Below are 26,521 nucleotides of genomic sequence, written 5' to 3'. Positions count from 1 at the left end.
ATGTTCTAGAAGATGTGTGGTGGAATGTAAGTGGTGGTTTCAAAACAAGAAGACTTTTTCTTTTGAAGTGAAGTTTCACACTGTCACCCAGGCTATAGTGTAGTGTGGTGCAATCTCAGCTCACTGCAGTCTCCGCCTCCTGGGTTCAAGCAATTCTACTCAGCCTCCTGAGTAGCTGGGACTACAGGCATGCACCACCATGCCCAGCTAATTTTTTGTTTGTTTGTTTGTTTGTTTGAGACAGAGTTTCACTCTTGTTACCCAGGCTGGAGTGCAATGACGTGATCTCGGCTCACCGCAACCTCCGCCTCCTGGGTTCAGGCAATTCTCCTGCCTCAGCCTCCTGAGTAGCTGGGATTACAGGCACGCGCCACCATGCCCAGCTAATTTTTTGTATTTTTAGTAGAGACGGGGTTTCACCATGTTGACCAGGATGGTCTCGATCTCTTGACCTTGTTATCCTCCCGCCTCGGCCTCCCAAAGTGCTGGGATTACAGGCGTGAGCCACCGCGCCCGGCCCAAGTTTTTTGTATTTTTAGTAGAGATGGGGTTTCACCATGTTGACCAGCATGGTCTTAATCTCCTGACCTCATGATCCGCCTGCTTCAGCCTCCCAAAGTGCTGGGATTACAGGCGTGAGCCACTGTGCCCAGCCACAAGACTTTTAAGATGTAACTTGTAAGGGAAATTTTATAGATACAAGGGAATACAAGGGAGACTCTTAAGGGAATTACAGAATTTTGCCAAGGATGAAAAGAAGGTACGGCATTTGCGAAGGGGATTATGTTTTCCTAATTAACTGTATTCTTGAATGTCTTTGAAGAAAGGAGTCTCTCCTTTCTTCATTATGTAAAGCAAGAGTGTGTGTTAGAGGAACTGCTGTTAGGAAAGGAATGCTGATATGTGGTGTGTAACTGTGAGTGCCAGGAAATGCATATTGAAAGGCAGCCCTACCTCTGGTCCTGGAAAGGCACATAATGGTGTGTGTGCTGTGGCCCATTGAAGTTACATGCGTAATTTTGGAAATTAACAAGGACAGCATTAAGGTGAGGTTAGAGACGCACCTAAGGTGCAAAATGTATCAGGGCACTCACTTTGAGGGTCGTGCAAGTTCAGGGTGAGTACTGACACAACCCTGAGAATGAGTGTGCCCTAGATACCTCACTTACCTTACCCTCATCCCAGCCCCGAAACACGACTCTGGGTTTTTGTGCAGTGAATGGGCTTGAAAAGCAAGTAGATAAGAATCTGAATTATGAAAATATGGCAGACATGGCAGGATAGAAGTTAATGAGATGTATTTACAAGGTAAAGTCAAGAAGACCTAGGGTAGAAAAAATATGAGGCACAAGTGAGGGGAGCCTAATTGTTCTGTCACTGAATTCTGAGGATCTTTTTCTATTGCTGATACTGACTTTTCTGCAGTTTCTCATATTTCTCAGCTCCTGCCCTGTCTTGAAGGTCATGCCCAATTGAAATCCAGCCCTTACCTGTTTGCTAAGTCCCATGCCCTCGACCTTGTTTTGGAATAAGGCCGTGAGAGCTGGAGTTTTAAAAAATGTCTAACTTTAGATAGATCTGTTTTACTGAGTGGTCTTAACACATTCAGAGAATTGCATTCTTCTTTGCTCTCTAAATTCAGTGACCTTATTTTAAAAGATGATCAACATGGCTTAGAACCTTTTGAGGATTAGGAGACATTTTAGCAAGTTTATCAAGAATAAGCAAAGATGACATTTGGTTAGCAGTATGTCTCCCCCACCCCACCCCACAAAACCATTTTTTTGGAGTGAAGCTTTTCCATTTGACAAGTTTAGAATTACCAATACTGCTTGCATCTCCTTCCTTTCTCCCAACTGTGGGATGTTTTCAGGAGGGACTCTTTTCTTCAAAGTCATCCAAGAATATAGTTAATTAGGAAAACATGCAAGAAAAGACATCTTAGCTCCTCTGGCTGCCTGTTGTACTCTTCCAGCACATGCCATTGCTTGTCTCAGGTAAGTAGACAGGTGGCTGTTAGCAAAGCAGGGTCTAATGTGCCTTTGACTCAGAGAAGTTTGGAAACAAAGCCCTCTGTACAATAAGCTTCTGACTGCTGATGTCTTCTGATCTTGCCTATTCCCAGTTACCTACAGTCTGAAAGAATTGTGTGGAGAGTGTGTGATATTCTGCAGAAGGCTGCTGTAGCACAACTTAGACTTAACCAGCATTTATCGGGCTTAGAATCACAAAATCTCAAGACTAGGTGACTACTGAATGGTTGTCTATTCCAGCTTCCCTCCAGAAAGTCTCTCATACAGGTTTTCTCCCAAAATGGCCCTCAAGCCATAACTTCCTATGACAGGGTGCTTACTCCCTCTTTGGTCAGTGCTGGTGAAACCTCTGTGATCCTTACAAGTTAACTTTCATTTCTTCAGCATTCTTCTCTTTAGTGTTAATTTCTTTGATGGTGTGTCCTGCTTTCCAACTTTTACATGTGGCCTCTTAAAATCAGCTTACCCAGAGAAACTTCCTGCCTAGCTCCTGATTTATGCAGCTTCTCACCACCATGCCCTTTCTCCCTTCTTACAGGACCAGTTGCAGTTTCAGAATTTTAAAACTCCTCAGTTCTCTGAGGAGCCACTGTTCTTTCCAAAGCTTGTCACTATGAAAAGTAGACTATGTTTTAGCCTTTGAACTATGAAATCTGCCTTTCAGTAAGGCTAGATCCATATTTTGAGGTCTCTAGATACTCCCTCATTATCTGTCATGAGACTTGTATTACTTCCCAAGACTCTCCTGACTTTCTTTTAGCATTCAGTTTTGTCTAAGAAGCCATTCTTTGATCCAGAATGGAGTAGACCTAATTATATCTCCTTTTTTTTTAAGACCTTGAAACTTACTTCAAGCCTAATAATAATCTGTTGGTCATATGCTCTGCCATTAACTAAATGACACCATCAGCAAGTGTCCAGATAGTTGAGGTCCCAGTGTCCTGAATCTGTGGTTTTGTAATCTGTGTCAGAAGTCTATCATGCTTTTTTTTTTTTTTCACCTGGCTGGCATCTGGCATATTCTCAAAAGGATATCACTTTTCTTCTTCTTCTTCTTTTTTTTTTTTTGAGATGGAGTTTCGCTCTTGTTACCCAGGCTGGAGTGCAATGGTGCGATCTCGGCTCACCGCAACCTCCGCCTCCTGGGTTCAAGCAATTCTCCTGCCTCAGCCTCCCGAGTAGCTGGGACTATAGGCGTGCACCACCATGCCAGCTAATTTTTGTATTTTTAGTAGAGACGGGGTTTCACCTTGTTGACCAGGATGGTCTCGATCTCTTGACCCTCGTGATCCACCCACCTCGGCCTCCCAAAGTGCTGGGATTACAGGCATGAGCCATCGTGCCCGGCCACCACTTTTCTTCTTATCCAGGTATGTGTCAGTGTGCTTCATCTCTCGTGCTCATGGACTTCCAGGCAAATTGATCTACTCTGCCAAAAACTATTTACTAAGCATTATTATGTATCTGGTAATATGTCAGGTGGTAGAGCCACAATGGTAAGCAGTGGAAATCTACGTGGTTTTTTGACATATGACACTGTCTGCTTTTCCACCATACCTTTCCAACCTTAAATCCTATCCTATGAGCCTGGGTGACACTCAGAGATTATTTTTATCACCTCTCTAAAAATCTCTGCTTGTTTTATAACTGGTAGCACATAGACAGCTAAAGAGATGAGGGCCTCATAGAGGGGATTGGCCATGAGAGGAGCTTTCAGTGCTATGATCTGAGGCCAAAGGTATGATTTCGGACACCTTCCTAAAGGCTTTCAAGTATAGGCCACTGGGTTCCATATCCCATACCTCTTATCTCCATTGTGGCTGGTTTCTCATTTGGGGAGGAGGTTAGACATGTTACTCTCTTCCCGGCCACATTCAGTGTCAGTTTCTCTTAATCAGGTCAGCTCACCTCCCCAGGCAAGCAAACACATTTCTCTCTGTCTTCCTGAGATACCCTAGGGAAAGTCTGCATTATTTTAGTACCATAGACACAGTCTAGAAATCTGATTCCTGTGGGTTGACATCATCCTCGTAACAAACCCTTCACCTACCACATCATCTTAATTTTATAATCACTGAACTTTGTTAGGATGAAGAACTAGAGCACTCACCAGACACTCAAATCTGTGCCAGGCTCCATGGTTCCCAAATGAAACTTCCTAGGTTTCTTGTGTGCAAGCCATTCCCCCACCATGTGAAACAACATGAATGGGTAGAGATAAATGACTTTGTGACTCGGAACAGACAGTAGCCCCAAAAAGACCTCATGCCTCCCTACTGGCCACATGAACTGAATGAAGCAGACTCCTTCTGTTCAGCCAAAAGTCCATTCCATCTCAGGGCCTGTTTTCCTTCCTGGCCCATTATCTGGCTCTGTGCATCACTGTGTCTTCCCCTTTCAGCCACACACAGTGCTGGTAATCTCTCACAGCATGCTGCCTTGTGCCTCCATTTACACTGCCTCTTCTCCCCGGATGCTTTTCTCTGTCCCCTGCCATCACATGAAACTTACTTTGTGTTACTGCTTAATGACAGCTTAACTTCTGTGATACTTCCTACCTCCTGCTCAATTCTAGGTTTGAGTATGTGCCTTCACTAAGTCCTCCCATAATGCCTAAGCATGTCTCTATCACTGTCCACACATTGTTTCCTGTGTGTGTCTGTTTCTTCCATTAGACTATAATTTCCTCGAGGGCTGGTCTTGTACCTCACTCATCTTTGTGAGTACAGTGCCAAGCATATGGTAGATGCTATTTAATAAAGGCGGGCATGTATGGGTGAATATTCTCAGCATTTCAGGATGTTTTTTCTTTCTTCTCTGTCTTTTCTGTTCTCTGCTCACCTGGAATCAGAGTGGATGAAATAATACAAACAGGAAACCAGGAAGCAGAAGAGAATCCCAGCCACCTAATTACCCTTCCCTCTCTTAGATGCTCTGCAGCAGAGATCTGTCCTCAGGACTCTGCCTTACCTTTGCCAGCAGTGTGCAGCTGGCTTCCTAAAATCCACCCAGAGCAGGGGTTAGCTTGTCAAAAGAATGCAATTGGGATGTGTGGTGCAGGGTTTTGTACAGTCCCTTCAGCTCCCACACTTCTGTGTCAGGGAGGGGATGCAGGGGCACATCCCCTTCCACCCTCTCGGAGAGGGTTCCAGGAGATGACATCCTGGCCTAGAGGACTGTACCCTTAAACCACTCTCTGCTCTGCTGGCTCATGTTATCCTCCTACTCCTTTGGGTAGATGTTCTAGAGTCTTATCAACAAATTGCCGCTAGTCATAGACTTCCCTGAGTAGGCATGAAATATAAACCAACTGGTCAAAGGGAAGGGAAATGAAAGCCTTGGAGGATTTCAGATTGACTCACTCTTCTTTACCTTAGAGCCTGTGCTGCAAAGTCAGAGTAAAGAAACTTGTATTCTGCCTGATTGCATCCCCACCACAACAGGCTGTAAACAGGAGCTACCCCATGTTTTAGTACGAGGAAACCGAGGCCCCAAAAGTTAAAAATAACTTTATAGTGCCACTTATAGCTAGCCATTAGCAAAACAAGATTATATATTCAGATTTTTCCAGTTGCTTCCCCATTTAAATGAGACCACAGAACACTCACAAGGCACCCAAATCTGTGCCAGGCTCCACAGTCGCCACATGAAGTTCCTAGGTCTCTTGTGTCCAAGCTGTTCCCCCCATGTGAAACAGCATGGTGGGTGGAGATGAGTGGTAGAAGTTCTTGGATGGCTACCAAAGCACATCCAAGACTTAAAATTATTTGACAATTAAAAATAAAGACATAAAAGAAACCTCTGAAAAGGGGATCTGTTATGTGTCTAACTACCTTTAAATCTCCTTGAGGTAAATTATAAGATGTTGTTTCTATTCAGCCACCCCCATCACCAGTTTCTCCCAGTTCATACTCAGCAGGCAGTGGCTGCTTAAGAATTGCAGCTAAGTGGTAGTAAACTAATGAGAGTTCATCATGGAACATGGGAGCCCTTTTCTAGGGTCTAAATATGTGCTCTATATTTGTCATGGAGGACCAAAGAAAGGAAGAAAATGAAGAACAATATTAGTCTTAAGAACTTTTTTAAATAACAAAAATGACTACATTTACCAAGAACTATTCTAATGCTTTTATACTCATCTCATCAAATTGCTCCAAACTCCATATGAAACAGGTACTACTACTATCATGACCCATTTTACAAATGAACAAACCGAATCTTAAAGAGGCTAAGTAACTTGCCATCCCAGACTTGACCCCAGGCAGCTTGGCTCAGGGACCTCTGCTCACAGACACTCTTCTTCCTGGGTTTAATTCAAGAGGGGTGATGTGGGACTTAGAGCAGCCTGTGGGCTTAGTGATTCTGCTACTTGGTGCACAGCAAGACAGACCATAATCAGCACTTGAATAATAGAATTTTTATGAGTGATTCAAGTAAAAGCCAGGATTTAGAGATTGAGAGTTGATTGTTACAGGATAAATGATATTTGGAATGTCTTACTGGATTTGATTAAAGTGAAATTCAAAAACCATCACAAAGATGATTATTTACCAGTGGTACTTGAAGGAGTTTTTTTGTGGCTTAAGTCATTGGCACTCCAGTGCTTAAAATCTCTGTGCTCAAGACCAGAATGTAATTGATCCTTAGAAAATCAGAGGTTAGCGCCTTCTTTGGCAAGCTGCTTCTGAGCTTTGTTACACTGTCACATAATCGTCCTTTGAAGACTGAGATCTGGTTTTCTGGCTTTTCTTTTTCTTCACATGGTGCCTGGTATCTTCTCTTGAACATAATAGATACTTGGAGATGGGTGGACAAACCGAACTCATTTTAGATTGCCTTAAGGGCTCTGAATTTAAGAAAGAGTTGATTTCTAAAAGAAACATAGTAACAAAGATTGCTTAAATACAAAATCTCATTTCTCTTCTTAATCACCTGGACGTCAATACCCAGATCCCAATCCAGGTATCACACTGTGCCTCTATAAAGTTAATCTTTTCTGGAAGGGAAACTAAATATGAAATAGTATAAAGAACTGGGACAGAGCGCTGAAACACCCTGCATGTCCTCTGTTGGCCACTACAGAAGGTTAAACAATGGGAGGGGCTGGATTACGGTTTGTGTTTGAGAGTGCATTTGAAGCAAGCTTGACAGTTAAGCTCATGGCCGGTACTACGTGCCACAGCAATAGGACAATAGAAGATTTAAAAGTATGAGCAGGCTTTGGCCAAACGCTGGAATGGATTGGCTAAATAGATGAAGAGTTGGATGGAGTTAACTAGTAAATAAGTTTCATGGTCCTTTAAAAGACCTATAATGTTTTGATATACATACAATTAGTGAAATAGTGATAGTTTGATAGTTCATATATATAGCAAAATGATTGTTATGGGTCTATTAGTTCCTTCTCATGCTACCAATAAAGAAATACCAGACTGGGCTGGGTGCAGTGGCTCACGCCTGTAATCCCAGCACTTCGGGAGGCTGAGGCAGGCGAATCACGAGGTCAAGAGACCAAGACCATCCTGGCCAACATGGTAAAACCCTGTCTCTACTAAAAATACAAAAAATAGCTGGGCGTGGTGGCGCACACCTGTAGTCCCAGCCACTCAGGAGGCTGAAGCAGGAGAATTGCTTGAACCTAGGAGGTGGAGGTTGCAGTGAGCCGAGATCACGCCACTGCGCTTCAGCGACAGAGCAAGACTGTCTCCAAAAAAAGAAAACCACCCAGGACTGGGTAATTTATTTTAAAAAAGAGGTTTAATAGACTCGTAGTTCCACATAGCTTTGGAGGCCTCACAGTCATGGTAGAAGGCAAAGGAGGAGCAAAAGCATGGCTTCAGTAGCAGCAGACAAGGGACCATGTACAGGGGAACTCCCCTTTATAAAACCATTAGCTCTTCTGTGACATATTCACTATCACAAGAACAGCACAGGAAAAACCCACCCCCATGATTCACTTGCCTTCCATGCGGTTCCTCCCACCACACATGGGGATTATAGGAGCTACCATTCAAGATGAGATTTGGGTGGGGACACAGCCAAACCATGTCAACAGGTAAGCAATTTAGCATATCTGTCGCCTTCCATATATACCCTTTTTTTTGTGGTTAGAACACCTAAAATCTACTCCCCTAGCAAATTTTCAGTCTACAGTATTATTAACTATAGTCCTCCTGCCGTACATTAGATCTCTAGACTTAACTGCAAGTTTGTACTCTTTGAACTGTATCTGCCCATTTCCTCCTCCTCCCTACCCCGTAACTGCCATTGTGTTTTCTGTTTCTATGTATTTGACTGTTTTGTTTTAGCTGCTGTATATAAGTGAGATCATGTAGTGTTTTTCTTCCTGTGTCTGGCTTATTTCACTTATCATTGTGTCCTCCATATTGTTGCAAATAACAGGATTTCCTTCTTTTTTAAGGAGATGTATATGTGTACACACACACACTACAGCACATTGTCACATTTTCTTTATCCACTCATCCATTGATGGACACTTAGGTTGATTTCCCATCTTAGTTATTGTGATTACTGCTGCAGTGACCATGGGAGTGCAGATATCTCTTCAAAATGTTGATGTCATTTCCTTTGGAGGGATTGCCGAATTGTATGGTATTCTATTTTTAAATTTTGGTGGGGCCTTCATACTGGTTTTCATAATAGCTATACCAACTTGTAATATTGGGGTTTAGGGTGCCCTCGGCTCCCCTGAGAGGACGTTTCTCCAGGTTCTTGGTCTCCTGCCCTCTCAAGACTGAGAGAGGGGACCACGGCACAGTGCTCAGTAAATGCTGGACTCAAAAGTGTTTGTAGAAAGTGATTTATTTAAAGAGAGAGAGAAACCGGAGAAGGAGAGAGAAAGAAACAGCCAACTCTCACACTGAGTGAGAGAATCCAGAAAGATGGAATCCAGGAGAGGAAAGCAGCTTCCACGAGAGTGTTAGGGACTAGAGAGAGAGAGACAGAGTTTAGGAGGGGAAGACAGGCTTCCACGAGAGAGTGTGGAAGGGGACTCCAGAGGGAAAATCCAGGATAGAGAAAAGCAGCTTCCACGAAGGGAGTGTTTGTGGAAGGGGATCCAAACATGGAGTCTGAAGGGGTGTGGAAGAAGGGGACTTTTAACTTGGGAGGAACCCCCACCTACTCTAAGACCCCAGGCCAATGAAAGCAGTTCCTTAGAACTTCTGCTGGAGTCATTGACTCTTAGTTTCTTCCCATGCCTGTGAAATTCAAACATAAACGTTAAATCTCCCAGATGGAGAGAGATGGGAGGTGGGCATGGTGCTGGGAAGTTCTTGCCCTTAAAACTACACTCCCTTGTGGACCTGGAAAGAGAACACCTTCCCTCAAATTTACATTCCTCCTAACGGTGTACAAGGGAAGATTTTCTCCAGAACCTTACCAGATAAGTGTTGACGTTTTCTTTCTTTCTTTTTCTTTTCTTTTTTTTTTTTTTGAGATGAGGTCTTGCTCTGTAACCCAGGCTGGAGTGCAGTGGTGTGATCTTGGCTCACTGCAACCTCCTCCTTTCAGGTTCAAGTGATTCTTGTGCCTCAGCCTCCCAAGTAGCTGGGATTACTGGTGCCTACTACCATGCTCAGCTAATTTTTGTATTTTTAGTAGAGACAGGGGTTTCACCATGTTGTCCAGGCTGGTCTTGAACTCCTGACCTCAAGTGATCCACCTGCCTCAGCCTCCAAAGTGCTGGGATTACAGGCATGAGCCACCAGGCCCGGCCTTGACCATTATTTTTAATGGCTAACATTTATTGAAGGTTTACCATTTGTATGAGTCTAAGAACTTTACAAATGTATTTAACAATCTGTGACATAGGTACTACTGTTAATCCCATCACACATATTAAATAACTGAGGCACAAGGAGTTTAAGGAACTTGCTGAAAATATCACAATTAGTAAGCCAGGAAGGCAGCCAGAACGCATGCTCTTAACCCCCTGCACTGTTCTGCCAACTCTTTGGAGTGGTTTGTTTTCGTTGTCAGGTTTTGTTTGCTGTCTCTGAAAATCCTTGTTCTTACAGTGTCAGCCAGAGACCTACATTGATCACATGGCCTAACTACCCTCTCTCGGTACAGTGACTTATCAATCTTAATCTTTGGCTGCATTCCTCTTTTTCCTAGACTCTAAACTCCCGGAGGGTAGAGACTCTGTCTCATTCATTTGTGCCCATTTTAGTGATTGTTGAAAGGGAGCCTCAAGGAGTTTTATCTAGATGCCTGTGGATCTAGGTTATTCATCATCCACTGGGATCTTTGTTGGTGTTCCTTGTCAGGAAGGAGGGAGTCAGCAGTAACAGGAGTCAGCAGAGACCTCAACAGTGTTCATCAAACACATGTTGAGTGTCTACTATATTCTAGGCCTGTACCTGTGTGGTAAACAGAACAGACATTATCTTCTGTGCCCTCTCAGAACTTAAGGTGCAGCAAAGAAACAGATGAGATAAGCGCAAGTGTGATAAATGCTGTTTAAAAAAAAAAAAGCAAAGAGGTTGAGGTAGAGAATAATGGATGTAGGGTGAAGCAGGACCTAGGACATTCTGAGCAAAGCTTTGACTAACAATGACATAGCTGAGAATGAGAAGGCTGCAGGGGAAGCTCCTTGCTGGCGGAGAAAGCAGCATCCGCAAATGCCCTAAGGTTGGAACCGCTTTGTTTAATTCCACACTGAATTTGTGGAGCTCAGTGATGCTCAGTAGTTACCTCTTCACACATTTCTGCCAAACACTTGTCCCCGAGTCTGTTCTTCTTTATTAGTGCTTCCAAATCCAGTTTTGAAAACTGCTCAATATTCAGAGAGCCTTTGACCCATTGCTCTGGAGACAGAGGCAGTTCCACCATGGGCAACAGAATTTGGAATGTAAATCGTCCGTTTATATCCCATTTGTATCTTAGGCTTAGCTTGCACAGGCCTCATCAGAGCAGTAGGCCAGATTCCTTATATTTGTTTTATCTCTTTTTTCACTGACTCCAAGCATGAAAAATTTGAAATTAATAAAAGATTTTTTATATGATATGAGATTCTTTTTTCTAAAATTTTCTGAATACTATGGTTATATCCCTTAACCTCAGACATGGTACTTTCACTGCATTTTACTCAAGAGAAGATTGCTTACAAATACCACATGGGAGAGGTACCTTTCTAGCCTCCTGCAGGAGGGTGGCTGACCCCGGGAACCTCCAGGCAAGCAGGACGTACACAAGCATACCTAGTATCCTACACGTGGACAGTGTCTAACTTGATCCGATCTTTCTCCTTCTCTGTGTTTTAGTTAAGTCCCCTGAAAGCTCCCATTACCCACCGTTCATAAAGGGTCTGTAAATTATTTAAGAGAAGGAAACACAGCGTTTATCCCATCGGATTTTTCCTCTCCATCACATGAGTCTTTTCTCTGAGCACACACACATGGCCCAGACTCACTGTCAGGGGAGATGTAATGCCAGCATCTGGTGTTAATATCTATTGTTGACATTTTGAGAATGAGAACATGAGCTATTAGGGAAGATGTTTGCTTGTACCTAATTAATGTCCCGTTGTATCCTCTCTTGTTGTCAGCTCTGCCTCACCAACCTGCCTTGGCATTTTCTTTTACTGGCTAACTTTAAAAGTTAATTATTTCTCTGTTGAATGTTAAATGCCACCAGTTTTTAATGCTGTTCCTTGGCGTGAGTTATTAGTTATCAAAAATCAAAATGATCTGTGCAATTATCAGCTCTTTACCTAAAGCCACTGTTCTTGCTAATCACATTTGCTGATGTCTGGCAACATAGATCTTTCTAGCAGATATAAGTTTCTCACTCAGTACATTTCTGTCCCTACCCAGCTGTCCTTGCGTAGAGCAGATACAAAGTCCTGGTACCGCACCTACTGGAAACAGTTACTGACAGGGCCGAGTCTTCGAGGCTCATTTTGCGTCAATCTCAAATCACTGTTAAAATTCGTTTGGCAACTCCAGTAAGTACGAAGAGTCATGAGGAACCTCAAATAGTAAAAAAGAAAAAGAATGATTTCCTAATAGCTTTCATAAAACATGTCTTGGTAGGAGATCACAACTCTTTCTTTACTTGAGATTGATTTATAAAAATAACAGTACAAGTTCCAACCAACAGTTACTAAGTGCACACTCTGTGCCAGGCTTTGTCATTAGCTTTTTCCACGGATTATCTTAATCCTCTCAACAATCCCATGAGGTAAAGTCTTATTATTATTCCCAACTTCAAGATGAGCAATTTGAAGGCTAAAACCTTGAGTAATTAATGCACCATCACATGGCTGGTAAGTTGTGGGCCAGGGTCCCCAGCCAGCCGTCACTGCAGAGCTGCAGCATCCCAGGCGGTGACTGTGACTCATATGTGCTACTGAGCACTTGAAATGGGGTAAGTCCCAATGAGGTGGGCCATCGGTGCAAAATAAACACCCAGTTCCCAGGCCTTAGGAAACAAAATAGCATAAAATGTCTCATTAAGAACACGTTCATACCGAGTACATGTTGAAGTGATAATATTTTGGGTGCATTGAGTTACAGTAAATATATTATTAAAATTAACTTGTTTGTTTTTCACTTCTTTAATGTGACTACTAGAAAATTTTTAATTTCCTGTACTGCTTGCCTTATATTTCTGTTAGAAAGGGCTGCTCTGTGTGTGTGTGTGTTACACACACGGAGAGAGAGGTTTTTCCTTGTCTTATGAGTTTCTGATCGTAAATTATTGAGGAATAGGCACATATTTCTCCTTTCTGGTCATTTCACTTCCAGAAATCTGGCAGAAAGTACAAATTTTTACATCTCAGTCTCTACCAAGAGCCTGTCTGTTGGCTCTTCTCAAGTATGGAAAGAAAACAGACATGCCAGGCATTAACAAGATCAAAAGCAGGGCTAATGACAGAAATGTGGCTGCTGTTAAAGTGTCTCCAGAGGATAATTGGGGTGGACTTTTTGTTCTCCTTACAGCGACCCCCTCAAATGTCTTCCAGAGAGTGCCTCTCAGTTCCAGCTCCTGAGGTCCTCCTTCGCCTTCCCTTCCAATCCCTGTCCACCACTTTCCTGGTCCACCTCCCTCTCTATCCTGGATGCCTGCCTCTCTTGGGTGTCTGTGCAGCTGAGGCGGCCCCTCTGTTAAGCACTTCTGACATGAGGCAGGTCTTTTTTCCCTGCCAGTGAGAACGGAGTGTATAATGGTGTTGCCCTCCACCGGGGATCTTTGAGAAGCTTTATGGCTGTAGCAGGCATGGGGGAACCAATCACAGGCACTAGCAGCTGATATATGACACTAATATAGGGTTCACTTTTATTCTCAACCTAAAAAAAGATAGATTGTTCCAAGTTTAGACAGGCTGTAAAATCATGTGCTTCTGGAACCATGCTGCCTTACCCCCGGGACCACTGTAATTGCTTTACATCTGTACAAAGGTTCCTTGTAATCGGGCTTTCTGCCTTCATTTGTCTTCTTTTCAGCCTCTTAGTAAAGACCTTAATTGGTCTTAGTGGGGCTTTTTTCAGTTAGTGCAACTGTACCTTTAGGGCTGAACAAGTACCAGACACTACCTGCGGGGAGAAGTGGGGAGATGGGAAAGACATCAATACTCCTTTACCTTTAACAGTTTAATTAATGTGCTCAGAACAAGGAGCAGTTTGAAGAAATTTCGGCTCCTCCGGGACCCTGCTACAGATCAGACATAACTAGGGTTAGGTGGAATTTTCTAGATTTCTGTCCTGCTTCAGTCTCTGTGAACACTCATTAGCCTCATAATTGTCTCACAGTAAACTGCTGTATCAGGTTTCAGTCTGTCTCTTTGGAGGATCAAGTTGCTTTACATCAATAGACTGAAGTACTAGGGGAAGTGTGTGAAGGGAAGTAGCCTCTCATTTCTGTTTCTTAGCTACTAATTATTTAATAATACATTTTATTGCCTATTAAAATGTGGCATAACTTGCTTGTCAGCAAAACTAGATGGAACCTAATCATTTGAGGAGAAGGATAATTGGCACTTGTACAGATGGCTTTTATTGCCAGTCGGGTTTGTTATTGCAGATAGAATTCCTTGCCAGGTTTCTTGGTTCTGTTTGTCGGCTGGTCAGTGTGGTGAGGGGTTACTTACTGTATTACAACCCTGGCGGTTAAATGTGGCATTATTGCAAATGCAGTGTGTACTCAGTTATAGATCATAAAGGCTTCTGCTGTGTAGGTACTTTTTTCCCTCTCCTCCCCCCACTCCCCACCCCAGGTTTTAAAGGACCCTAGTGAGTTTTGTACCACACTGAAAATTACCTTATGTGCTGGAAAATGCATCAGTGGAGACTTTGTTTAAACAAAGGGCGTTTTTATGATGGATCGAAGTGGCCAAAACTTCTGGATTTCCATCTAGTAAAAATTTGTGTAGGAAAATTGGACCAGTCCCAGTTCCTTAGGAGAATTTCACGAAGGTTTTCCTGTTGCTTCAAAATGACCCCTTGAGGAATGTTCTATAAATTCCAGAAAATTGCTCCCAATGTTTCCTGGAGCACATTAAAAACTGAAGGAACACATTGTGTGTGGGGTAGTTTGGTAGCAGAATTAGTTCACTGGGTAGAACAGAGGGGATCCCAGGTAGTTGGGCTCTAAGTGGGAAGTGTTGGCCAACATTTGTAGCTGGAGGCAGATTTGGCAGGCACTTTGGTAAGGAACATCTTGGTGGTATTGAAGTAGGCGGGAGCAAGCTGTGCGGGGGAAGAGCACTCCACACCCCAGGCTCTGTGGCCCAGAGACGAGTATTCTCATCCCCAGGTGCCCGGCTCCTCTGCCTTTCCAGGGTGTTCAACTCACTTTCTACTCAGACATGGCCCAGTTTGACTGACAACCACCAACCTTATTTGTTGAAAATATGGGTTATGTTCTGAACCAAGAGAGCCATTTAAAACCTATAATGATGTCCATCTTTGTACATTTTCTAGGTCTCATCTTCCCATCCGTTACTACTTGGTAATTGTTCTTATGTCCCGCAATTGACTCCTGAGGTCTAATTGTATTAGGACAACAACTCTCCCCTCTGTCAGGCGACTTTCTTGGCAAATGCATTCCTCTTCCCTTGAAAGAGGTACACTCCCTTGACCCTTTCCTTTAAGCTTCCGAAAGCCTCAGTGAAGACCTATGTATCTTACCTGTAAATATGCAGCCTTTTTAAGTGCAGAAGGGAATGTCTGGGTGTGATACTTTAGAAAATCAATGTGAAATAAGCTTGACATAGGAAACTTTGTTTCTGAGGGGCGAACTTGGGAATTACTGTAATTTAACACTTATAATAAATGTGTTAAAATAGGGAAGAAAGCCAGTTCTGAGGTTTTGTGTGTTATATGAAGGGTGTATGTTATGCATTGTCATTAAATTCTCTTGAGCAAAAGCTACTAGCAAGTGGAAGCCAATTTAAAAGGTGTATATCGGAACCGAAACACGTAGGCAGAAACCGGTTTGGGAGTCGGTTTGTGAGGTGCAAATCTTTTAGACCATTGAGAGTATGGAGGTTGGTGATGACCTAGAATGTCTATATCCTTAGTGGTCACAGCTCACAGCCCACTCTGGGTGATGTGGGGCTATGGATGAGCAGGCGGGTAGATATGTGCTGGGGACACGATTTTGGGCAGGGTTACGTCTGTGGATTTATTTCTCTCCTGTAGTTGACTCTTTCTGAGTTTATTTGTAAATCACCAGTCACGCCAATAGTATTTTCTTATCAGCCCTCTCCCTGGTAACTTTCTCTTGTTGATCTAGATGGACAGACCAAAATGGAGGGAAAGGGTTTTTAACAGTATGCCATTCTTTATTAAATGAAGCCCCGTTAAAACCGCTTCCGTCTCTGAGTTTCCTTTTTCCAGGCCCACTCCTAACATTTGCAAGGCGAGCGTACACATAGAGATCCAGCTTACATCTCTTCACTTCTCTTGCCGGCACCGTGAAGATCTTTGCTCCTCACCTCGCTCACCTCACACATTCAAGCTCCACCCATACTCTCTGCCCTCACCAGCCGTGTAAACAGCTGCCTCTTGACCACCCTCAGGCCTATAGGTGTGTGCACCAGCAGCGTGGCCTGCCCTTGGGAGATGGCTTCCAGGGTAGAAACCTGCCTATGCAGGCCCTAGAAGGAGTTTCGGCCATCTGGGAAGAGGAGACCTGTGGGGTGTGCACGGCATGTTCTTAAGGAGGGCGTGTCAGCTGGGTGGGCCCATCCCCACAACTTCATGGATTCTTGCCCCAAGTGGAGGGACACAGCTGGAGGGGCACAAGAAGGGTCCCCTGATGCATGGGTCTCCAGGCAAGGGCTGGATCTGGCCTGTATCGTCTCTGCCTTTTCGTTTTAGTCTTTGTAACCTCACACTTCATGTCCAACAAAAATAATATGAAATAAAATGGATCCAACTCTCCATCAGAAGAGGAACAGTGGATGAACTGTTTGTTACTAAGTCATCACTGCCTGTGAACACAAGATGTGAAGGCTTTGTCTTTCGATTCAATACTGGAAAGTCAGCTGTGGTCTTGTGCAGAAGATGTTTTGTGATGCATTTTGTATAAGAAATCTGTTTTTTCCATTAGCATTTAAGGTATAGCATACTTTTAACCAGACACAAGGAATGCTTTACTGTACAGTGAAAGAACCATGTAAGGGAAAATTGCAGCTGAAGGACCAAATTAAGAATGTTTTCAATTTCAAGAGTCCGGAGAAGAAAGGAAGCATTATATTGACATAGTCCGAACAAAGTAAAGGACTTTGACGCTTGCTGACATTTTTAAATACGACTTTGTTTAACCTCTTCAAAGAATGAGGATAATTGCATTGTTGATGATAGTATTTCTAATGTCCGAAGGGTTGCTGAAACTTACTCTCCCTTAAAACTTGAATATGGTTCATAGGTTTCTGTCTTAGTCCATTTCATCTTGCCATAACAGAATACCTGACACTGGGCAATTTATAAGAAAAGAGGTTATTTAATACAAGGTTCTGCAGGCCAGGAAGTTCAAGGGCATGGCACTGGCATCTGCTTGGCTTCTGGTGAGGGCCACATGCTGCTCAAAACGTGACGGAGAAGATCAAAGGGGAAGTGGACACGTGTGAAGAGGCGAAACCCAAGGGTCACCCTTGCTTCTTATCAACCGGCTCTTGAGGAATCTAGTTGATCCCCTAGAGAGTGAGAACTTAACTCCCTTCCAAGGACAGTGTTAATCTGTTCCTGAGGGATCTGCTTCCAGGACCCAAAAGCCTCCCGCTAGACCCCACCTCCCAACACTGCCACACTGGGGATTAAATTTCAACATGAGTTTTGGTGGAGACAAACCACATCCAAAACATAGCAGCTTCCAAAATGAGGTTAACGGGACCCAAACTCCATCCAGAAGCCAGTGTAGTATGTTTTCTGTATTGTGCTAATGTTACTCAGATTTTAACAAGGAGAATTCTGACTTGGATGTGGCAGTGATAGTCCTTAAAGCGTCTGAAGGTCTTTGTCAGTTGTCACTTATTTTTGTGTAGGGGGAGCTCATGCTTTTAATGACCCCGATGTTGATCTTCTTTTTTAAAAAGGTAGGTTAATTATTCTGTCATCTTTATCTGACAGACAGTGGTTAATATTGTTTATTGTGTAAATGAGACGCTTTGCTATCCAAAAGAAAACTCTTTTGGAAAGCATACTAATTCTGGGTTTGAAAGGGAAAAATAAGCAAGTATGTAAAAAAAAAAAATAAAATCTCGCTCTGTTACCCAGGCTAGAGTACAGTGGTGCAATCATAGCTCACTGCAGCCTCGACCTTCTGGGCTCAGGTGATCCTCTCACTTCAGCCTCCTGAGTAGCCGAGACTATAGGTGCATCCACTATGCCCAGCTAAGTTTTAAAAAATTTTTCTGAAGATGGGGGTCTCATTGGGGTATAGAGACCCCTGGGTTGTCCATGCTGGTCTTAAATGTCTGACCTCAAGTGAGCCTCTCTCCGTGGTCTCCTAAAGTGCTGGGACTTCAGGTGTGAGCCACTGAGCTTGGCCCAAGCAAGTATCTTAAAATGGGTCCTTGTTAGTCAGCTTTTTTCATTATCTCAAGAGAGGAGAGTATTAGGAGAGCACATTTTCAGACACACTAGAAAACGACAATAATACCTGTTACAGGTGACCCCTGGCCCATGGTAGCCTTCTCACTCACCTGACTCAAAATTGGGCAGGGGGACTAATTTTACATAATCTTAGATCTTATAAATGATTTTCTACTTTCTTTTCCTTACCCCACTGACTTCTCTTCCCTGGTACCCTTGCTGGTGAGATAAAACGGAATGGAGCCAGGACCAGTGAGTTACCATGTGGAGTGCTGCTTCTCCCTCAAGGCTGGTTGTGAGCTGTGTTCATGAAGGACTCACTGTCACATTCTTCCCAGAGGCCTGTAAGCTGCTCTTTTCTGGAGTTTAAGCCTCATTCTTAGGACATGCAGCAAATTTGCTCTCCAAAATGATTCCACACACAAAACCCCTCTCCCTATGAAACTGGTCTTGGCTCTGCCCTCCCAGCAGTAACCAGAGCCCTGCTGGTATTTCTCCTCATCTCCACTTGGATAAAAAAGCAAGTGTGTAGCAGGTTTGTTTAGAATTTGTTCAGCTATACCCAGCCTCCCATATAAAACTAGATTCTTGAAAATTAAGTCAGATAATAACGATAGAGCAAAGTATTTTGCTTGTGTTTTTGGCTCAGCGTTTATTTGTCATTATGTCTCATCCTCTGTTACTTTACGTACTTTTTGTGATCTACGGGCCTGTGCTTACGTTCATGGCTGTTTTCTGGAGCGTTGCTGGGCTGCTTAACTTTTGATGCTCCAGTCTAAATAATGACTAGATTCCTAAGCAGTCATCGCATTTCCTAGAAGAACCTGTCACCCTTTGAATTCTCTAGTAGCATGCCAAAAGTGCTAAATTATAGAGTCCAAGGAGGCCAGTCATCCACCCAAGAAACAAGAATAGGATGAATAGAAAGGGAGAGAGATGTTCAACTGAGCCGATTCAGGGAGTAAGACGTGCTCCCTGTTGAACTGGTTTCTCATGTGGCTAGGTGACTGGGTTCTGCCTGTGACTTGTTCAGCTCTGCAAGCTACTAAATAGAATAAAACTTGCTGAAATCAGAGAATTTCAAGAAGATAAGTTTTATGTATATGTGTATAGGCATGTATTCATATACACAACCGTGCTCTCACACACTCATACACAAACAAATAATTCTAGTTTAGGGTACACTTAACCTTTTGACAGCTCAAAGGGAGAAGTTAGAGTCTATGAGGTGATTATTATGTAAACCCAACTGAGCCTTTCCTGGAAATACCACAAAAATTTCTTAGAATTGAAAAGATGACAAATGCTGATTTATACAGCACTCGGGATTTCATTGCTAGAGCACTGCCACTTATTACTTCCATCAGCAGGACTGGTCCTTTTAACATCAGATTGGGTGTTTACATGGATGGCAATTAGGGCTGGTGAGACAGTTCAAATAAAACAAGAACCAGAGTAGCTGCTTCCCAAATATTAAATATCTGTCTTCCCTCCCTTGTCTCTCGCCCCTTCCTTTCCTTTCTCCACTTGTTTCTCACTTCACTCCCTTTCCAGACTATCCTTTTCTGTCAGGGAAGGCTGGGCAGAGATTGAGCCACACAATCACTGAGATTCTGCATCAGAGAAGACATTCAAATCCTGAAATACTATAGTAGGATCTGGTTTTCGAATGTTTCTTCCCAGGGAAAGTGAAAACATTCCTTACAGTCTTATAAAATAAGTATGTTCATTGATATTTCAAGCCAGAAGAAATTCATTTTAAGTAGTTGGAGTATTTATATGTAACAGAATAGTAGTTCCTCCTTCTCTATCCTTCCTTCCCCTTGTCCCCCTGCCCCTTCCCCCTCCCTCCCTTCCTTCCTTCCTTCTCCCTTCCTCCCCTCCTTCCTCTCTCCTTTTCTCTCCTCTTTGATTTTATTTTTTAATCCAAAAGTTATTTTTAAAGGAAAAGAAATATCAACATTGTACATTCTAACATTCCAAATGCTTCATATAGTTCCTTGCTTTCTTGCTTTAAACATTTTTTCAACAGACATTTAAAGACATTTTTCAGGAGCTGTGCAAGGCATGAAAACCCAGAGATACTTGAGCTGCAGTGGTGAACATGGAGGCGTCCACAGTAGGCAGGAGAGAGGCAGGTGCTCCGCTGTAAGAGAGAGGGGTATTAAAGAAAGATAAATTATCTCAGTAGCTCTGAGATGGCATCAGTCCCGCTTAGAATTAAAGGAACAGAAGTCTTTGTGATACATATTCTCTCAATCTTTCCCTCTGGGTATGTGTATAATTTTTTTGGCAATACATAGATGGTAATCTAATGTGATGCATTTTTTTCTTTCTGATATTTGTAAGTACACTGTTTCTTTTCATTGTATTAACTATTGTTCTACATCTGTTTTGATCCATTCTGTGGGTTCAAAATAATGTAGATAACCAGTCTCCAATGATCGGACATTTAGGATTTATCTGGTTTCTCATCCGAGTGTTCATTAGATGACTATTGGATTTCCTTAGAACATATGCTTGGAAATAGAATTGCTGTATCAAAAAGTATAGAAAATCTGAAGCTATTGATAGTCTTACTTTTAACTGTTATACAATAAGTATTAATTTCTTAGAAAGAATTATATATTTAAATTAAGATATTTATACAGATGAAATATCCAAATCTTCTGGTTTGCTGTTTATTTTTCTCCCATAACTCAACTGGTAGTTATGTAATTAATTGTACTTTTCAAATGTTTCACCCCTGTGTTCCACATATATTGCTACCCATGTACTCCATACCCTATTCATTTATGATTCTCTGAATTCTGTACTTTAAAAAATCAAAGCAAACTAAAAACAAAACAACTCAGTTCAAATTATATTTTTTCCTGAAAACCTAAGTCTCCCAGCTTCTTTGAACTACTCCTTCTTTGGCCTCTTATAGTCCTCCTGTAGCCTATTTATCTCATTTATTAATTAGCTAGCTAGCTTTTAGGCTCTGGTTTATTATTAGAACCCTGTTTTTTTTAAGCAGATTGCAAACTGCTCCAAGCCAGAGACCACGCCTTGTGTGATTTTGTGTACACAGCTAGCAGAGCGTCTTACGTGCCATAGGAAGGGACCTGTTTTAGTGATTAATCTGTTCTCTTTTTACTTCAGCAGGGTTTGTGGAAGGGCACGGCCAAATTGATGGTAATCACATGCCTTCAGATAGATATCACGTTATCACACTGATGTGGAAGGAAGGGAGACTGGCTTACTAAAGCAGCATTGTAGTTGTCTGGAGTAGGAAAAAATGCATTTTGTTTTTCAACTGTCTAGCACCTAGTAGGCAGTCAGTAAATAGAAGCTTTAAAAAACTTTAAATAGGGCCCAAAAGTCCTTTTAAATAAATACCTTAATTTAAATAAATAAATTTATTAACTTCTTTTTTACTCCATTTCCTTGTCTAGAAAAAGTGTATCAGACTCATTTATAAAGAACTCTTTCTGATTGAAAACATTTAGTTACCTCTGTCTGGTCATGGGCATTCATATATTGGAGACAGAAGCAGAACCAGTTGTGTAAACACAGGCTAATGTGTTCAACTGTAGTTTTAAGAAAATAAAATACTGGCCGGACACAATGGCTCATACCTGTAATCCTAGAACTTTGGGAGGCTGGGGCAGGTGGATTACCTGAGGTCAGGCGTTCGAGACCAGCCTGACCAACATGGAGAAACCCTGTCTCTACTTAAAAATACAAAATTAGCCAGGTGTGGTGGTGCACACCTGTAATCCCAGCTACTTGGGAGACTGAGGCAGGAGAATTGCTTGAACCTCAGAGGCAGAGGTTGCGATGAGCCAAGATCATGCCATTGCACTCCAGCCTGGGCAACAAGAGCGAAACTCTGTCTCAAAAAATGATAATAATAAAATAAAATATTTTTTAATTGGTTTGGACAAGTCTTGATACTGAAATGCTAAACCCTTTCCGGTAACCTGGATGGCACACATCTCTCAGCAATGATACTGTTGTGGGTAAAGTTGACGTGCTACTTCCTTTTTCATCAGGTGCAGCAGCTCAGTTTGGACATCCCATGCAGATGCAGAAGGGTACTGGGAAAGCCTAGTAACAAAAGGATTAGTAGGAATTTTAAAAATTAACTGTGACCAAAATTCTTTCTGCTCTAAGACATCATCTCTGCAGAAAACATACTTGATGAAGGAATAATTGGCTCAGATTTTCTTTCCTAGTGTCTTTACTGTCTGCCCCGAATTTCCCTCTTTACTCTTCAAAAGAGAGGGTCTTTTGGTCAGTGCTGCTTCCCAGTGTCTCCTCCCACTTGAGCTTTTAACCTAAGTAAAGGATGAAAGTTAGTAACTCCTTTCTAGGTTGCCCTGGGAGACCAATGGCTCTCAGGAACCAATCTGGTCATTAAAACTATGCTAGTTGTCATCAAAACAGCATTGCTTCAGAAGTACAAAAAGAGAGGGTTGGTTCCATCACCAACCAGATTACAAATATCTCATTCCCATTAGGTCATAGCATTTAGAATAGTTCTTATTTTGATGTTTTTAAATATTTTGTGGTTTTCTGAGGAATCAGTATATTTGGTCAAGCATTCCCTTATTAAAGGAAATAAAGCTCAAGCTCAGAACAAATGGAAAAGCTTGTCTGTACATTTGCATGTGACGTGTGTGGTGTAGACCAGAAGTTTAAAGAATATTACATTCTAGTGACATAAACACTAGAGACTTATAAAGCACCTGCAATTGACAGAGAACTTAAGTGGTATTTTTTAAAGGCTAGAAGTTCATAGACTCCTTCCATTCACATCTGACATCAGCAGGCTCTTAATGTAGTGTGTACTTATTTATTGATCAGACCATTTAAGTAGTAAGACATGAGAAAGTGGACACTATTATCTGGTAATTGACCATATTGGAGAGTTAAGTGTTCTGACAAGGAACTAAGTGTGTTTAACCTTCAGATAAGATCAATTTTAAGATAATGCCTACTTTAGTAATGAACCAAAGCTGTTAAGAAACTTTGTACTTCTGAAACAATGCTGTTTTGATGACAACTAGCATAGTTTTAATGACCAGATTGGTTCCTGAGAGCCATTGGTCTCCCAGGGCAACCTAGAAAGGAGTTACTAACTTTCATCCTTTACTTAGGTTAAAAGCTCAAGTGGGAGGAGCACTGCCCAAAGAGCCACTGATCTAGGAGACATCTTTTGAGTACCTACCATAAGCCAGTCGTGCTATATTCTAGGGCTCCCATGTTTAGTAATATTTCCGACTCCAAGAAACTTACGTTTCAGTAAAATGGTTTTCCAGTTGTATTTTATATGTTAAATTTCTAAAAACCAAAGCTTGTTTAGTCCTTCATTTATTAAAGAGACAGAGAGGAGTTCTGTTTGCCTCTGAGTCCTTTCCCTGTGTCCTAATCGAACACCACTTGAAACCTCCTTCTCTTAGCGACAGATCCATAAGCAAATATCACAACACATTGTAAGTTATATAATACAAACATGAACAAAATTGACAAGGGGACACAAAGAAGGACATAGCTAAAGCTGCCTGTGAGTTTAGGAAAGGCTTTCTAGAGGAAGCAGTGTTGAAGTCTGTCTCGGATGAGTAGAGCTCCCAAGAGAGAGAAAGTGGAGGCAGGATGAGCAAAGCAGGTGAAACCTATGGTATGCTTGTGGAATGAGGTAGCCCTACTTATGTGTCTGGAATAGAGGCTTCTGAAAAGAAATGGTGAGAGACAAAACAGGAAAGTAGGTTAGGCCCCAAATCCTGCGGAGGTTTTTAAGCAGAATATTAAAAATCAGATTTGGCTTTCAGTGAGGTGATGCTGACAACCTTGGGGAAATCACAGGAGCTTTTAAAGAGGAGAGTTGATATTCACCTAGGGCAGCAGTAGTGACATCTGAGAGGAAGGAACGTTCAGAGAGACTTTAGAGGTGATAGTGGATAGACCTAAGTGACTGACTAACTGTGGAGAACAGAGAAACAAATGAGGAGAGGAGGTAAGGGTGATTCTTGACACACCTAACCCCAGAGACAGCATGGGAGAGTATGTTCAGTACTGGGGGAGGATTGAGCTGGAGAGGAGAATGAGGAAGAATCAGTTCATTTTGGAAATGTTGAATTTGAGTTACCCGTGGAACATCCAGATGGAGAATTTCGGCTAACAAAGTTTGGGTCCTGAAGATAAAGATTAGGATTAGAAATACTGATTTATGGGCTGGGCATGGTGGCTCATACCTGTAATCCCATTACTTTGGGTGGTTGAGACAGGCAGATCACTTGAGGCCAGGAGTTCAAGACAAGCCTTGCCAACATTTGCAAAACCCTGTCTCTACTAAAAATATAAAAATTCGCTAGGCGTGGTCTACTCGGGAGGCTGAGGCATGAGAATCACTTGTACTTGGGAGGCATAAGTTGCAGTGAGCTGAGATGGTGCCACTGCACTCCAGCCTGGGTAACAGAGTAAGACCCTATCTCAAAAAAAAAATAGAAATACTGATTATACTGATTTATGAAATCATTGATAAAGAACGTAGTTCTGGGAATGTTCACTAATGATGGTGAATATTCATCGAGGCCGGGCGCGGTGGCTCATGCCTGTCATCGCAGCACTTTGGGAGGCTGAGGCGGGTGGATCATGAGGTCAAGAGATAGAGACCATCCTGGTCAACATGGTGAAACCCCGTCTCTACTAAAAATACAAAAAATTAGCTGGGCATGGTGGTGCGTGCCTGTAATCCCAGATACTCAGGAGGCCCGAGGCAGGAGAATTTCCTGAACCCAGGAGGCGGAGGTTGCAGTGAGCCGAGATCGCGCCATTGCACTCCAGCCTGGGTAACAAGAGGGAAACTCTGTCTCAAAAAAAAAAAAGAATATTCGTCGAAGGAAGCAGTCAGAGGCATTATTTGGAGGAGTTTTGCAAAAGAACAGAGTTCTCAGGAAGTGCAAATAGCAGTATCTGATACCATAGAGAGGACAGAAAGTTGTGAATCTTCTGAAGACCACTGGCTTCATTAGCTAGTATAGAAGACCACTGATCTTTAACAACTGTTTCAGCAGAGGGATGAGAGTAGAGACTGGGTTAGAATCATTCCAAAAGAGAATGAAATGAAGAAATGTAGACAATGAATGTGTGTATTCAATGTTTCGGGTGATGGGAAATGAAGAAGAACCCTGACTGAAAAGAGAAACAAAGTGGAAGAGTGGGTGTGCATATGAGGGTGAGCTGAAATATGTATGTAGGCTGTGGACACCTGTATGTCTCTGGGATAGTTGGGGGTTTGGAATCAGACTGGCAGAAGATCAAATTTCAGGCCTACTATTTAATAGTTTATGGACCTTGATCAAGTTCTTCTGTGAGCCCCAGTTTCCTCATGTATCAAATGAGATTAGTACTACGCACCTCTTGGAGTTCTTTAAGAATGTAATGACATTATGACATAGAAAACACCTAGAACTCAGAGGGCACTCTTGTTAGTAGGATGTTTTGTTTGTTCATTCTTGTAAAGAAGGGAGATGTTAAAGATGCAAGAGAGGGAAGAGATGATGCCTGTGACCTCAGAGAAAAGAGACAAGTAGAAATGGGATTTGAGTAGAGGAGAAGAGTAGTTTCAAAGTGATATTGGGCATATTTTCCTGGGTAATAGACAGGAAGGACAGTGATACAATCAGGCATTGGGCACTATAATTTAGGTTATGTGCAGTAACAAGTAGCCCTAGCTCTAAGTCTGTTAATGCAACAAAGATTCTCTACTCATACTGTATAGCCAACATTAATTACGAAGGGGTTTCTGTTTTATCTCTGCCCCTCAAGACCCAGCCTGATGGGAGCTCCATCTCGGTATTTGCCTCTGCAGTCATCACAGAGCAGGTCACATGGCTACCTCTGACCTCAACAGGCCAAGAAAGTGCCTGGAATTGGGGAAGCACAGGAAATATTTGGTGATCAGTGGTCACAACCAGTACAGTGAGCAGAGCTATAGGTGTAAGTATATAGGGAAGTGACAGCAGTGGCTTCTGTTTTCCCAGTGAGGGAGGCAATAAAAATATGATCCACCAAGAGTAGTGTGAGGGGTCTTACAAGAATGGTAAGTGTTTGTAACAGCTGCTTGTTAAAATAATTAAACGGGAACATAGCAGCAAAGGAAAAGGAAGTTGTTCTGCTTAAATATTTATTATTAGGGCTCCATGCAGAATGAAATGGTAATACAGCTGTGATTCAGTTTCTTAGTTCAGCTGTAGCTTAAAATTAGAAGCTGCCTATCAATAATTTTCCCAAGGGAGCAATTTCTACTATAACAGCACATAGCCTAGAGAAAAGGAAATGCACGAAGAGCAGACTTTCTTAGAATGGGAAGAGAAACCATCGCAGGGAGAGAATATAAGAGAGAAACTGATTGTACGTCTATCCCTGGAAATAAAA

The 26,521-nt window shown here is 42.4% G+C and overlaps 1 protein-coding gene across 17 annotated transcripts in view; it reads left to right on the top strand.

Annotated features, from left to right (window-relative positions):
- Positions 1-26,521, top strand: part of AUTS2 (activator of transcription and developmental regulator AUTS2) — a 1,215,487-nt gene that overhangs the window by 773,502 nt on the left and 415,464 nt on the right. Inside the window, exon 1 of one of the 17 annotated variants that reach the window (XM_035291981.3) lies at positions 1-26,521. This exon is cut by the window's left edge and continues 3,441 nt beyond it. The exons of the other annotated variants lie outside the window; for them this stretch is intronic. Within the exon in view, the coding sequence (XP_035147872.1) occupies positions 26,423-26,521 (99 nt within the window). The 5' untranslated portion in view covers positions 1-26,422. 17 annotated transcript variants of the gene reach the window in all.

Source organism: Callithrix jacchus, chromosome 2 (genome assembly GCF_049354715.1).
Source record: "Callithrix jacchus isolate 240 chromosome 2, calJac240_pri, whole genome shotgun sequence".
In the NCBI taxonomy this organism is placed as follows: Eukaryota; Metazoa; Chordata; class Mammalia; order Primates; family Cebidae; genus Callithrix; species Callithrix jacchus.
The sequence above is the reverse complement of the archived record's forward strand: the minus strand, read 5'-3'. Positions and strand labels throughout refer to the sequence as shown.